Below are 16328 nucleotides of genomic sequence, written 5' to 3' on the forward strand. Positions count from 1 at the left end.
CATACAGTGCCCAGATGATATCATACAGTGCCCAGATAATGTTACAGTACTCAGATATCATACAGTACCCAGATAATATCATACAGTGCCCAGATAATGTTACAGTACTCAGATAATATCACACAGTGCCCAGATACTATCATACAGTGCCCAGATAATGTTACAGTACTCAGATAATATCATACAGTGCCCAGATACTATCATACAGTGCCCAGATAATGTTACAGTACTCAGATAATATCATACAGTGCCCAGATACTATCATACAGTGCCCAGATAATGTTACAGTACTCAGATAATATCATACAGTGCCCAGATACTATCATACAGTGCCCAGATAATGTTACAGTACTCAGATAATATCATACAGTGCCCAGATAATATCATACAGTGCCCAGATAATGTTACAGTACTCAGATAATATCATACAGTGCCCAGATAATATCATACAGTGCCCAGATAATGTTACAGTACTCAGATAATATCATACAGTGCCCAGATAATGTTAGAGTACTCAGATAATATCATACAGTGCCCAGATACTATCATACAGTGCCCAGATAATGTTACAGTACTCAGATAATATCATACAGTGCCCAGATACTATCATAGAGTGCCCAGATAATGTTACAGTACTCAGATAATATCATACAGTACTCAGATAATATCATACAGTGCCCAGATAATGTTACAGTACTCAGATAATATCATACAGTGCCCAGATAATGTTAGAGTACTCAGATAATATCATACAGTGCCCAGATACTATCATACAGTGCCCAGATAATGTTACAGTACTCAGATAATATCATACAGTGCCCAGATAATGTTACAGTACTCAGATAATATCATACAGAGCCCAGATAATGTTACAGTGCCCAGATAATATCATACAGTGCCCAGATAATATCATACAGTGCCCAGATAATGTTAAAGTACTCAGATAATATCATACAGTGCCCAGATAATATCATACAGTGCCCAGATAATGTTACAGTACTCAGATAATATCATACAGTGCCCAGATACTATCATACAGTGCCCAGATAATGTTACAGTACTCAGATAATATCATACAGTGCCCAGATACTATCATACAGTGCCCAGATATTGTTACAGTGCTCAGATAATATCATACAGTGCCCAGATACTATCATACAGTGCCCAGATAATGTTACAGTACTCAGATAATATCATACAGTGCCCAGATAATATCATACAGTGCCCAGATAATGTTACAGTACTCAGATAATATCATACAGTGCCCAGATACTATCATACAGTGCCCAGATAATGTTACAGTACTCAGATAATATCATACAGAGCCCAGATAATGTTAGAGTGCCCAGATAATATCATACAGTGCCCAGTTAATGTTACGGTACTCAGATAATATCATACAGTGCCCAGATAATGTTACAGTACTCAGATAATATCATACAGAGCCCAGATAATGTTACAGTGCCCAGATAATATCATACAGTGCCCAGATAATATCATACAGTGCCCAGATAATGTTACAGTACTCAGATAATATCATACAGTGCCCAGATAATATCATACAGTGCCCAGATAATGTTACAGTACTCAGATATCATACAGTGCCCAGATAATGTTACAGTACTCACATAATATCATACAGTGCCCAGATAATATCATACAGTGCCCAGATAATGTTACAGTACTCAGATAATATCATACAGTGCCCAGATACTATCATACAGTGCCCAGATAATGTTACAGTACTCAGATAATATCATACAGTGCCCAGATACTATCATACAGTGCCCAGATATTGTTACAGTACTCAGATAATATCATACAGTGCCCAGATACTATCATACAGTGCCCAGATAATGTTACAGTACTCAGATAATATCATACAGTGCCCAGATAATATCATACAGTGCCCAGATAATGTTACAGTACTCAGATAATATCATACAGTGCCCAGATACTATCATACAGTGCCCAGATAATGTTACAGTACTCAGATAATATCATACAGAGCCCAGATAATGTTACAGTGCCCAGATAATATCATACAGTGCCCAGTTAATGTTACGGTACTCAGATAATATCATACAGTGCCCAGATAATGTTACAGTACTCAGATAATATCATACAGAGCCCAGATAATGTTACAGTGCCCAGATAATATCATACAGTGCCCAGATAATATCATACAGTGCCCAGATAATGTTACAGTACTCAGATAATATCATACAGTGCCCAGATAATATCATACAGTGCCCAGATAATGTTACAGTACTCAGATATCATACAGTGCCCAGATAATGTTACAGTACTCACATAATATCATACAGTGCCCAGATAATATCATACAGTGCCCAGATAATGTTACAGTACTCAGATAATATCATACAGTGCCCAGATAATGTTACAGTACTCACATAATATCATACAGAGCCCAGATAATATCATACAGTGCCCAGATAATATCATACAGTGCCCAGATAATATCATACAGTGCCCAGATAATGTTACAGTACTCACATAATATCATACAGTGCCCAGATAATATCATACAGTGCCCAGATAATGTTACAGTACTCAGATATCATACAGTGCCCAGATAATGTTACAGTACTCACATAATATCATACAGTGCCCAGATAATATCATACAGTGCCCAGATAATGTTACAGTACTCAGATAATATCATACAGTGCCCAGATAATGTTACAGTACTCACATAATATCATACAGAGCCCAGATAATATCATACAGTGCCCAGATAATATCATACAGTGCCCAGATAATATCATACAGTGCCCAGATAATGTTACAGTACTCAGATAATATCATACAGTGCCCAGATGATATCATACAGTGCCCAGATAATGTTACAGTACTCAGATAATATCATACAGTGCCCAGATACTATCATACAGTGCCCAGATAATGTTACAGTACTCAGATAATATCATACAGTGCCCAGATACTATCATACAGTGCCCAGATAATGTTACAGTACTCAGATAATATCATACAGTGCCCAGATAATATCATACAGTGCCCAGATAATGTTACAGTACTCAGATAATATCATACAGTGCCCAGATACTATCATACAGTGCCCAGATAATGTTACAGTACTCAGATAATATCATACAGTGCCCAGATACTATCATACAGTGCCCAGATAATGTTACAGTACTCAGATAATATCATACAGTGCCCAGATACTATCATACAGTGCCCAGATAATGTTACAGTACTCAGATAATATCATACAGTGCCCAGATAATATCATACAGTGCCCAGATAATGTTACAGTACTCAGATAATATCATACAGTGCCCAGATACTATCATACAGTGCCCAGATAATGTTACAGTACTCAGATAATATCATACATTGCCCAGATAATGTTACAGTACTCAGATAATATCATACAGAGCCCAGATAATGTTACAGTGCCCAGATAATATCATACAGTGCCCAGATAATATCATACAGTGCCCAGATAATGTTACAGTACTCAGATAATATCATACAGTGCCCAGATAATATCATACAGTGCCCAGATAATGTTACAGTACTCAGATAATATCATACAGTGCCCAGATAATGTTACAGTACTCAGATAATATCATACAGTGCCCAGATAATGTCATACAGTGCCCAGATAATGTACAGTACTCAGATAAAATCATACAGTGCCCAGATAATATCATACAGTGCCCAGATAATGCAGATAATGTTACAGTGCCCAGATAATATCATACAGTGCCCATATACTGTCATACTTGCCCAGATAATGTCATACAGAGCCCAGATAATGTTACAGTGCCCAGCTAATATCATACAGTGCCCAGATAATGTGCTGGTGCTAAGATAATGTTACAGTACTCAGATAATATCATACAGTGCCCAGATACTATCATACAGTGCCCAGATAATGTTACAGTACTCAGATAATATCATACAGTGCCCAGATAATATCATACAGTGCCCAGATAATGTTACAGTACTCAGATAATATCATACAGTGCCCAGATACTATCATACAGTGCCCAGATAATGTTACAGTACTCAGATAATATCATACAGTGCCCAGATACTATCATACAGTGCCCAGATAATGTTACAGTACTCAGATAATATCATACAGTGCCCAGATAATATCATACAGTGCCCAGATAATGTTACAGTACTCAGATAATATCATACAGTGCCCAGATACTATCATACAGTGCCCAGATAATGTTACAGTACTCAGATAATATCATACAGTGCCCAGATACTATCATACAGTGCCCAGATAATGTTACAGTACTCAGATAATATCATACAGTGCCCAGATACTATCATACAGTGCCCAGATAATGTTAGAGTACTCAGATAATATCATACAGTGCCCAGATACTATCATACAGTGCCCAGATAATGTTACAGTACTCAGATAATATCATACAGTGCCCAGATACTATCATACAGTGCCCAGATAATGTTACAGTACTCAGATAATATCATACAGTGCCCAGATAATATCATACAGTGCCCAGATAATGTTACAGTACTCAGATAATATCATACAGTGCCCAGATACTATCATACAGTGCCCAGATAATGTTACAGTACTCAGATAATATCATACAGTGCCCAGATAATGTTACAGTACTCAGATAATATCATACAGAGCCCAGATAATGTTACAGTGCCCAGATAATATCATACAGTGCCCAGATAATATCATACAGTGCCCAGATAATGTTACAGTACTCAGATAATATCATACAGTGCCCAGATAATATCATACAGTGCCCAGATAATGTTGCAGTACTCAGATATCATACAGTGCCCAGATAATGTTACAGTACTCACATAATATCATACAGTGCCCAGATAATATCATACAGTGCCCAGATAATGTTACAGTACTCACATAATATCATACAGAGCCCAGATAATATCATACAGTGCCCAGATAATATCATACAGTGCCCAGATAATGTTACAGTACTCACATAATATCATACAGTGCCCAGATAATATCATACAGTGCCCAGATAATGTTACAGTACTCAGATATCATACAGTGCCCAGATAATGTTACAGTACTCACATAATATCATACAGTGCCCAGATAATATCATACAGTGCCCAGATAATGTTACAGTACTCAGATAATATCATACAGTGCCCAGATAATGTTACAGTACTCAGATAATATCATACAGTGCCCAGATAATGTTACAGTACTCACATAATATCATACAGAGCCCAGATAATATCATACAGTGCCCAGATAATATCATACAGTGCCCAGATAATGTTACAGTACTCAGATAATATCATACAGTGCCCAGATAATGTTACAGTACTCACATAATATCATACAGAGCCCAGATAATATCATACAGTGCCCAGATAATATCATACAGTGCCCAGATAATGTTACAGTACTCAGATAATATCATACAGTGCCCAGATGATATCATACAGTGCCCAGATAATGTTACAGTACTCAGATATCATACAGTGCCCATATAATATCATACAGTGCCCAGATAATGTTACAGTACTCAGATAATATCATACAGTGCCCAGATACTATCATACAGTGCCCAGATAATGTTACAGTACTCAGATAATATCATACAGTGCCCAGATACTATCATACAGTGCCCAGATAATGTTACAGTACTCAGATAATATCATACAGTGCCCAGATAATATCATACAGTGCCCAGATAATGTTACAGTACTCAGATAATATCATACAGTGCCCAGATACTATCATACAGTGCCCAGATAATGTTACAGTACTCAGATAATATCATACAGTGCCCAGATACTATCATACAGTGCCCAGATAATGTTACAGTACTCAGATAATATCATACAGTGCCCAGATAATATCATACAGTGCCCAGATAATGTTACAGTACTGAGATAATATCATACAGTGCCCAGATACTATCATACAGTGCCCAGATAATGTTACAGTACTCAGATAATATCATACAGTGCCCAGATAATGTTACAGTACTCAGATAATATCATACAGTGCCCAGATACTATCATACAGTGCCCAGATAATGTTACAGTACTCAGATAATATCATACAGTGCCCAGATAATGTTACAGTACTCAGATAATATCATACAGAGCCCAGATAATGTTACAGTGCCCAGATAATATCATACAGTGCCCAGATAATATCATACAGTGCCCAGATAATGTTAAAGTGATAGGGAATTCAGATTGTGAGCCCCATCAGGGACAGTGATGAAAATGTGTGTAAACTGTAAAGCGCTGCGGAATATGTTAGCGCTATATAAAAATAAAGATTATTATTATATTATAAAGTACTCAGATAATATCATACAGTGCCCAGATAATGTTACAGTACTCAGATAATATCATACAGTGCCCAGATAATGTTACAGTGCCCAGATAATATCATACAGTGCCCAGATAATATCATACAGTGCCCAGATAATGTTACAGTACTCAGATAATATCATACAGTGACCAGATAATATCATACAGTGCCCAGATAATGTTACAGTACTCAGATAAAATCATACAGTGCCCAGATAATATCATACAGTGCCCAGATAATGCAGATAATGTTACAGTGCCCAGATAATATCATACAGTGCCCATATACTGTCATACTTGCCCAGATAATGTCATACAGAGCCCAGATAATGTTACAGTGCCCAGCTAATATCATACAGTGCCCAGATAATGTGCTGGTGCTAAGATAATGTTAGTGCCCAGATAATATCACACACTGCCCAGATAATATCACACACTGCCCAGATAATGTCACAGTGCCCAGATAATTTGACCATTCGGTGCTAAGATATTGCCACACAGCCACAGGATAAATCGTGGGTTACCTGTCACAGTGCCCAGATGATGTCTGACTGACTTCTTAATGAGTATGAGGAGGGTTTGTGCTTAATAACAAGAGTCAATTTGAGTAAGCAGACCTGCAGTGTAAAGCATGGGTAGTAATGTACTTGTTGATCATTGCAGGTGACATGGATCTCATTGTGGCACAGGTCAGGCGCAGCATTGCCTCCATTTGTCGTCTTTACCCACACAATAGGTAAGTCTATGTCTATGTTGGCAGACTATACCTGATGTGGTGTATCTATTACAGATTTTACATAGATTGGCCGCTTGTTTAACTATTTACCTGCCAGAGTCGGTTTGTGTTCTCTGCAGGTATGGCGTGTTACAGAATTTCTCTGGTTCAGTTCTTGCACGTGCATACCTTGGCCTTGACACGAGGTCGTGCTACAGCTTTAAGTGTTGCAGAAGTTTAGTGTGAACAAGCGCAGATGTAATTCTCTATTTTAGATGTATAACTATTTATTACTTGCAATATCCATTATAAAGGATCTTTCTGTAATTGAAAAGGAATATTCTAATTTACATCTAGAAGATGAAGAGCATGTAACTCCCAGCAGCAGACTGATTTCGAGGTTACAAGACCTTTCTCCTTCACAAATCCCAGCTCCGGCCTCTGTCCTCTGCTTCTCTTTTCCTATTATATGGTTATTTCAGGTCTGACATTTTCTCCGCAGTGGGATCTATCTATGTGGCCATTCCGCTGGAGCCCAACTTGTGGCCATGACTCTCTGCACTGACTGGACTGACTACAAGGCGACACCAGATATCAAAGGTCAGCAATAATATAAGATATATGTCCACCATGGTCCAGAGTACAAACAGAAATAATCTATATACTGTGCATAGAAATGTCATAAATATGTTACGGTATATTATTTATTATACTCCAGAGCTGCACTCACTATTCTGCTGGAGGAGTCACTGTGTACATACATTACTTATCCTATACTGATCCTTGGTTACCTTCTGTATTATACTCCAGAGCTGCACTCACTATTCTGCTGGTGCAGTCACTATGTACATACATTACATTACTTATCCTGTACTAATCCTGAGTTACATCCTGTATTATACCCCAGAGCTGCACTCAGTATTCTACTGGTGGAGTCACTGTGTACATACATTACTTATCCTGTACTGATCCTGAGTTACATCCTGTATTATACCCCAGAGCTGCACTCACTATTCTGCTGGTGCAGTCACTGTGTACATACATTACATTACTTATCCTGTACTGATCCTGAGTTACATCCTGTATTATACCCCAGAGCTGCAGTCACTATTCTGCTGGTGGAGTCACTGTGTACATACATTACATTACTTATCCTGTACTAATCCTAGGTTACCTCCTGTATTATACTCCAGAGCTGCACTCACTATTCTGCTTGTGGAGTCACTGTGTACATACATTACATTACTTATCCTGTACTGATCCTGAGTTAACTCCTGTATTATACCCCAGAGCTGCACTCACTATTCTGCTGGTGCAGTCACTGTGTACATACATTACATTACTTATCCTGCACTGATCCTGAGTTACCTCCTGTATTATACTCCAGAGCTGCACTCGCTATTCTGCTGGTGGAGTCACTGTGTACATACATTACATTACTTATCCTGTACTGATCCTGAGTTACCTCCTGTATTATACCCCAGAGCTGCACTCACTATTCTGCTGGTGCAGTCACTGTGTACATACATTACATTACTTATCCTGCACTGATCCTGAGTTACCTCCTGTATTATACTCCAGAGCTGCACTCACTATTCTGCTGGTGGAGTCACTGTGTACATACATTACATTACTTATCCTGTACTGATCCTGAGTTACCTCCTGTATTATACCCCAGAGCTGCACTCACTATTCTGCTGGTGCAGTCACTGTGTACATACATTACATTACTTATCCTGTACTGATCCTGAGATACATCCTGTATTATACCCCAGAGCTGCAGTCACTATTCTGCTGGTGCAGTCACTGTGTACATACATTACATTACTTATCCTGTACTGATCCTGAGTTACCTCCTGTATTATACTCCAGAGCTGCACTCACTATTCTGCTGGTGGAGTCACTGTGTACATACATTACATTACTTATCCTGCACTGATCCTGAGTTACATCCTGTATTATACTCCAGAGCTGCACTCACTATTCTGCTGGTGGAGTCACTGTGAACATACATTACATTACTTATCCTGTACTGATCCTGAGTTACATCCTGTATTATACTCCAGAGCTGCACTCACTATTCTGCTGGTGCAGTCACTGTGTACATACATTACATTACTTATCCTGTACTGATCCTGAGTTACCTCCTGTATTATACTCCAGAGCTGCACTCACTTTTCTGCTGGTGGAGTCACTGTGTACATACATTACTTATCCTGTACTGATCCTGAGTTTTTATCCTGTATTATACTCCAGAGCTGCACTCATTATTCTGCTGGTGGAGTCACTGTGTACATATATTACATTACTTATCCTGTACTGATCCTGAGTTACATCCTGCATTATACTCCAGAGCTGCACTCACTATTCTGCTGGTGCAGTCACTGTGTACATACATTACATTACTTATCCTGTACTGATCCTGAGTTACATCCTGTATTATACTCCAGAGCTGCACTCACTATTCTGCAGGTGCAGTCACTGTGTATACATTACTTATCCTGTACTGATCCCGAGTTACATCCTGTATTATACCCCAGAGCTGCACTCACTATTCTGCTGGTGCAGTCACTGTGTACATAAATTACACTACTTATCCTGTACTGATCCTGAGTTACATCCTGTATTATACCCCAGAGCTGCAGTCACTATTCTCCTGGTGCAGTCACTGTGCACATACATTACATTACTTATCCTATACTGATCCTGAGTTACATCCTGTATTATACTCCAGAGCTGCACTCACTGTTCTGCTGGTGCAGTCACTGTGTACATACATTACATTACTTATCCTGTACTGACCCTGAGTTACATCCTGTATTATACTGCAGAGCTGCACTCACTATTCTGCTGGTGCAGTCACTGTGTACTTACATTACTTATCCTGTACTGATCCTGAGTTACATCCTGTATTATACTCCGGAGCTGCACTCACTATTCTGCTGGTTCAGTCACTGTGTACATACATTACATTACTTATCCTGTACTGATCCTGAGTTGCATCCTGTATACTACGCCAGAGCTGCACTCACTATTCTGCTGATGCAGTCAATGTGTACATACATTACATTACTTATCCTGTACTGATCCTGAGTTACATCCTGTATTATACTCCAGAGCTGCACTCACTATTCTGCTGAAGCAGTCACTGTGTACATACATTACATTACTAATCCTGAGTTACATCCTGTATTATACTCCAGAGCCGCACTCACTATTCTGCTGGTGCAGTCACTGTGTACATACATTACATTACTTATCCTGTACTGATCCTGAGTTACATCCTGTATACTACCCCAGAGCTGCACTCACTATTCTGCTGGTGCGGTCACTGTGTACATACATTACATTACTTATCCTGTACTGATCCTGAGTTACATCCTGTATTATACTCCAGAGCTGCACTCACTATTCTGCTGGTGGAGTCACTGTGTACAGTCATGGCCAAAAGTTTTGAGAATGACACAAATATTATATTTTCACATGATCTGCTGCCCTCTGGTTTTTATGTGTGTTTGTCAGATGTTTTTATCACATACAGAAATATAATTGCAATCATATTATGAGTAGCAAAAGGTTATATTGACAGTTAGAATGAGTTAATGCAGCAAGTCAATATTTGCAGTGTTGACCCTTCTTCTTCAGGACCTCAGCAATTCTCCCTGGCATGCTCTCAATCAACTTCTGGATCAAATCCTGACTGATAGCAGTCCATTCTTGCAAAATCAATGCTTTTATTTTGTCTGAATTTGAAGGTTTTTGTTTGTACACCCGTCTCTTGATGATTGACCACAAGTTCTCAATGGGATTAAGATCTGGGGAGTTTCCAGGCCATGGTCCCAAAATCTCTATGTTTTGTTCCCTGAGCCATTTAGTTATCACCTTTGCTTTATGGCAAGGTGCTCCATCATGTTGAAAAAGGCATTGTTGATCGCCAAACTGCTCTTGGACGGTTGGGAGAAGTTGCTCTTGGAGGACATTCTGGTACCATTCTTTATTCATGGCTGTGTTTTTAGGCAAGACTGAGAGAGAGCCCATTCCCTTGGCTGAGAAGCCACCCCACACATGAATGGTTTCAGGATGCTTGACAGTTGGCATGAGACAAGACTGGTGGTAGCGCTCACCTGGTCTTCTCCGAATAAGCCGTTTTCCAGATGTCCCAAACAATCGAAAAGGGGATTCATCAGAGAAAATGACTTTACCCCAGTCCTCAGCAGTCCACTCCCTGTACCTCTTGCAGAATATCAGTCTGTCCATGATGTTTTTTCTGGAGAGAAGTGGCTTCTTTGCTGCCCTCCTTGAGACCAGGCCTTGCTCCAAGAGTCTCCGCCTCACAGTGCGTGCAGATGCACTCACAGCTGCCTGCTGCCATTCCTGAGCAAGCTCTGCACTGCTGGTAGCCCAATCCCGCAGCTGAAACACTTTTAAGAGACAGTCCTGGCGCTTGCTGGTCTTTCTTGGGCGCCCTGGAGCCTTTTTGGCAACAAGGGAACCTCTCTCCTTGAAGTTCTTGATGATGCGATAGATTGCTGACTGAGGTGCAATCTTTCTAGCTGCGATACTCTTCCCTGTTAGGCCATTTTTGTGCAGTGCAATGATGACTGCACGTGTTTCTTTAGAGATAACCATGGTTAACAGAAGAGAAACAATGATGCCAAGCACCAGCCTCCTTTTAAAGTGTCCAGTGGTGTCATTTTTACTTAATCATGACAGATTGATCTCCAGCCCTGTCCTCATCAACACCCACACCTGTGTTAATGGAACAATCACTGAAACGATGTTAGCTGTCCTTTTGAAGGCAGGGCTGCAATGATGTTGAAATGTGTTTTGGGGGATAAAGTTCATTTTCTAGGCAAATATTGACTTTGCAAGTAATTGCTGTTAAGCTGATCACTCTTTATAACATTCTGGAGTATATGCAAATTGCCATTAGAAAAAATGAAACAGTAGACTTTGTAAAAATTAATATTTGTGTCATTCTCAAAACTTTTGGCCATGACTGTACATACATTACATTATTTATCCTGTACTGATCCTGAGTTACATCCGGTATTATACTCCAGAGCTGCACTCACTATTCTGCTGGTGCAGTCACTATGTACATACATTACATTGCTTATCCTGTACTGATCCTGAGTTACATCCTGTACTATACTCCAGAGCTGCACTCACTATTCTGCTGGAGCAGTCACTGTGTACATACATTACATTACTTATCCAGTACTGATCCTGAGTTACATCCTGTATTATACCCCAGAGCTGCGCTCAGTATTCTGCTGGAGCAGTCACTGTGTACATACATTACATTACTTATCCTATACTGATCCTGAGTTACATCCTGTATTATACTCCAGAGCTGCACTCACTATTCTGCTGGTGCAGTCACAGTGTACATACATTACTGATCCTGTACTGATCCTGAGTTACATCCTGTATTATACCTCAGAGCTGCACTCACTATTCTTCTGGTGCAGTCACTGTGTACATACATTACATTACTTATCCTGTACTGATCCTGAGTTACCTCCTGTATTATACTCCAGAGCTGCACTCACTATTCTGCTGGTGCAGTCACTGTGTACATACATTACATTACTTATACTGTACTGATCCTGAGTTACATCCTGTATTATACTCCAGAGCTACACTCACTATTCTGCTGGTGGAGTCACTGTGTACATACATTACATTACTTATCCTGTACTGATCCTGAGTTACATCCTGTATTATACTCCAGAGCTACACTCACTATTCTGCTGGTGCAGTCACTGTGTACATACATTACTTATCCTGTACTGATCCTGAGTTACATCCTGTATTATACCTCAGAGCTGCACTCACTATTCTGCTGGTGCAGTCACTGTGTACATACAGTGTGTATATATAAAGTATACATTTGGTGTCTGTTGTCTCTACGGGGTCTGAACATGGACGTTCGCCCCAGCTGTGACTATCTTGCCTCTCCCTTCTATTACCAGGTGCGTTGCTGGTGAGTGGGGTGTACGACCTGCTTCCTATCATAGACACCTATGTGAACGATGCTCTGAAGATGTCGCAGTAAGTCTCCAGCTTTGCTTCTCCATAAGATCTCTGCTTCTGTCAGGGCATGGAATTAGTTTTATTGCTCTTTATCTTACACTGTGATACACTGTAACAAACCGTCAGATTTCCTGTACTCGGCTTTTAGACAGTCACGTCCCCGCGGGATCTATGCCACGTGCAGATAAATGCAGTCTATTGCTCCCTGTTATCAGCCCTTTCACAGGAGGAGAGGCTAAGGGTGAGTGCACACAGTGCGGATTCAACTCCGGATTTTTCCGCGCAGATTTGCAGGGAAATCCGCAGGTAAAATGACCTGCGGCTTACCTGCGGATTTACCCGCGGTTTGCCCCTGCGTTTTGACACCTGTACAATGGAGCAGGTGTCAAACCGCAGTGGAATCCGCAGAAACAATTGACATGCTGCGGATTTAAAACCGCAGCAAATCTGCGCGGAAAAATGTGCACTGCGGTTTTTAAAATCCATTGGTTAACATTGTACTGTACCTTGCTTGCGAATCTGCAGCCGATCCGCAGAGTCGAAAGTGCAGAAAAGATGGGGCGATCAGAGGTGGCTCAGATCTCTGCTATTTAACCATTTAAGTGCCGCTGTCATTCTCAGCAACATTTAAAAAGAGCGATCACACCGCGCATCTGTCCCGGCAATACAACAGCCCATGGCAAACGTGGGCCTAGTGAAGACCCCCATTATGAAGTCGAGGCTACAGGCTCAGCTTTCTTCAGGTTCAAGTCCTCTAAAGGGACTTAAAAGTATAAAAAATTGAAAACTTTTTAAAAAAAAACATTTACAAAAAAATTAAAGTTTCAATCTATTAAAGATTCAACCTGTTTTCTTAGTTCAAACATAGATTTAAAAAATGAATATATTTGGTACCACCACCTCTATCTAAATCCAATTTGTCAAAATAAACAATGATTTAATCCATACAGTAAATAGGAAAAATTGCCATTTTTCAGTCGTTGAAAAAAAAAAGCAAGAAAAAAAACACTCTCATCAGGTTATGTCGACAGAAAAATGACAAAATTATGGCTCTTGAAAAAAGTCGAGGGGAAAAAGGAAAAAAAAAAGTGGGGAGTGAAGAGATTAATAAAACTGAGCTGCAATACCGGACATAACCCATGGACTGGTGCAGCGCCATTGCTGCTTGACAGGCAGACGCTATTGCAACGTGACAGAAAGCGATTACCTGATGCTTGTTTTCGCAGGGAGGTGGCGATAAAGAACAGCCCCATGCAATATGTGAGACAGATGAACGCTGGGACGTGTCGCGTGGTCATTGCGGTGGCGGAGCACGACTCTCCGGAGTTCCACAGGCAGTCACAGCAATATTTCCAGGTGAGGACTGTCACAGGGGTATGGTATGGGAGCCCTGAAATTACCAAAATCAATGTGGGAGGTGAATAAAGAAAAAATGGCGCTGCATTAGGTATGGCAGTATTCACTTAGGCAGAGCTGCAGTACCGGACACCACCTGTGGACAACAGTGGCGCTGTTTTTTTACGTTAGGACCCAGAGGCTTTTGCTGCAAACTCTGAATGGGAAACCTGCCCAGATACGAGGCAGTGCGCCACACCGGATGTATCACTGCATTCCGGAGTATTGGAAAGTGGATTTAACCATTTCCTCTTCCCTGTCAGAGCCTGAAGGAATTGGGCCTTAGCGTCTCCTATGTTCTTGTGGACGGGACCGATCACTTTGACGTCATAGAAAAGCTATCTCAAGAAGCCTACGTCCTCACCCAGGTGAGTCTGCTGCACGGATGTAAAAGAGCTGACTTTCCTTTGTGCAACGCACTCACAGCGATGCTCCCTTTTTCTTTACAGCTCATCCTGAAGATGATCCTGGAACATTGATGAGACTTTTCACTTGGGGCCCCAATGCAGAAACGGAACCAGGGGCCCAACACGATCACATGGTTTCCCGGATCCAATCTTGATCACCGTCTCGTCCTGTGAGGTTCACCGGCACAGGCAGCCCCTATAGCTAAGACACTGCTAAAATAAAATGCTCACCACCAAGTAGAAACATCCTTCGAATTGAATTTCAAAATCTGGGAAAGCTGGGTGACCACATTGTAGGATCTGGAACCCAGCTTTCCCACAGTCAGATATAATGAACACCTACCTGTCAATTTTATTTCTAAGTAGATGTTGATCAATCTCTGAGAGACAACCATAATACAGTTCTCACTCCAGGCTTTTCCTGTTTATTTATACAGCGAAGAATTGGTCATCTCGGCCGCTGCCATCAAGTTCCCGCACAGAATGCAGCAGTTGAGATGAGTTTGTTTGGCTGTTGCACTCTGCATAGGCAGCAATCAAAATGACAGAAGCTAAGCAGCTAATAAATCCTGTGCACTACGCAATGCTCTCTGCACAGCTCTCTAATGAATGCGCTGTCCCAAGTGTATAAAAAAGTGTCCCCTTTAAGCAAAAAAAAACACTACTATAATACACTTTTATTTTTTCAAACTCTAATTAGGGTTCAGGTTATAGCTTGGGTTAGGGCTCAGGTTAGAGCTAGAGTTAGTACTCAGAGCAAGGCTTGGGTTAAGTCTCACGTTAGAGTTACAATTAGCGCTCAGAGCAGGGCTTGGGTTAGGGCTCAGGTTAAAGTTCGATATAATGTTCAGAGCAAGGCTTGAGTTAGGGCTCAGGTTAGAGCTAGATTTAATTTTCAAAGCAAGGCTTGGGTTGGGGCTCAGGTTATAGCTTGAGTTAGCGCTCAGAGCAGGGCTTGGGTTAGGGCTCATGTTAGAGCTAGAGTTAGCGCTCAGAGCAGGGCTTGGGTTAGGGCTTAGGTTAGAGCTAGAGTTAGTACTCAGAGCAGGGCTTGGGCTCAATTAGGGCTAGAATTAAGGCTCTGGTTACTGTTCAAGTTAGGGCTAGAGTTATAGAGTTAGGTCTCAGAGCAGGGCTTGGGTTAGGGCTTAGGTTAAAGGAACTCTGTCAGCACAGAATAACAGTTCAAACCAAGTACAGTCGCTCAGTGCTTCACAACGAGGCCAATCATTTATATACACCTTCCCACATGCTTGTTTTACCTTAGTAGGGTAATGGGGAGCCAGAGCAGGGATTGACAGAGGGGAGAGGCCGGGGAATAGCGGGGGGATAGGTGGATTAGTTGGGCAGCAGAGTTTAGGATAGATTGGAGGGAAGCGAGCGTGCTAGAGGGGAGGCCACAGAGCAGGAGGTTGCAG

At 40.8% G+C, this 16328-nt stretch overlaps 1 protein-coding gene across 1 annotated transcript in view; it reads left to right on the forward strand.

Moving 5' to 3' along the window:
- AFMID (arylformamidase) overlaps positions 1-15324 on the forward strand; it is a 39254-nt gene extending 23930 nt beyond the window's left edge. Inside the window, exons 6-11 of the mRNA XM_073559893.1 lie at positions 7018-7090; positions 7572-7669; positions 13048-13126; positions 14335-14464; positions 14767-14871; positions 14953-15324. Of these exons, the coding sequence (XP_073415994.1) occupies positions 7018-7090; positions 7572-7669; positions 13048-13126; positions 14335-14464; positions 14767-14871; positions 14953-14982 (515 nt within the window). The 3' untranslated portion in view covers positions 14983-15324. The remainder of the gene's footprint in view (positions 1-7017; positions 7091-7571; positions 7670-13047; positions 13127-14334; positions 14465-14766; positions 14872-14952) is intronic.
- Positions 15325-16328: the final 1004 nt, after the last annotated feature.

Source organism: Dendrobates tinctorius, unplaced genomic scaffold, assembly GCF_039654945.1.
Source record: "Dendrobates tinctorius isolate UK_male_01 unplaced genomic scaffold, ASM3965494v1 ptg000014l, whole genome shotgun sequence".
In the NCBI taxonomy this organism is placed as follows: domain Eukaryota; kingdom Metazoa; phylum Chordata; class Amphibia; order Anura; family Dendrobatidae; genus Dendrobates; species Dendrobates tinctorius.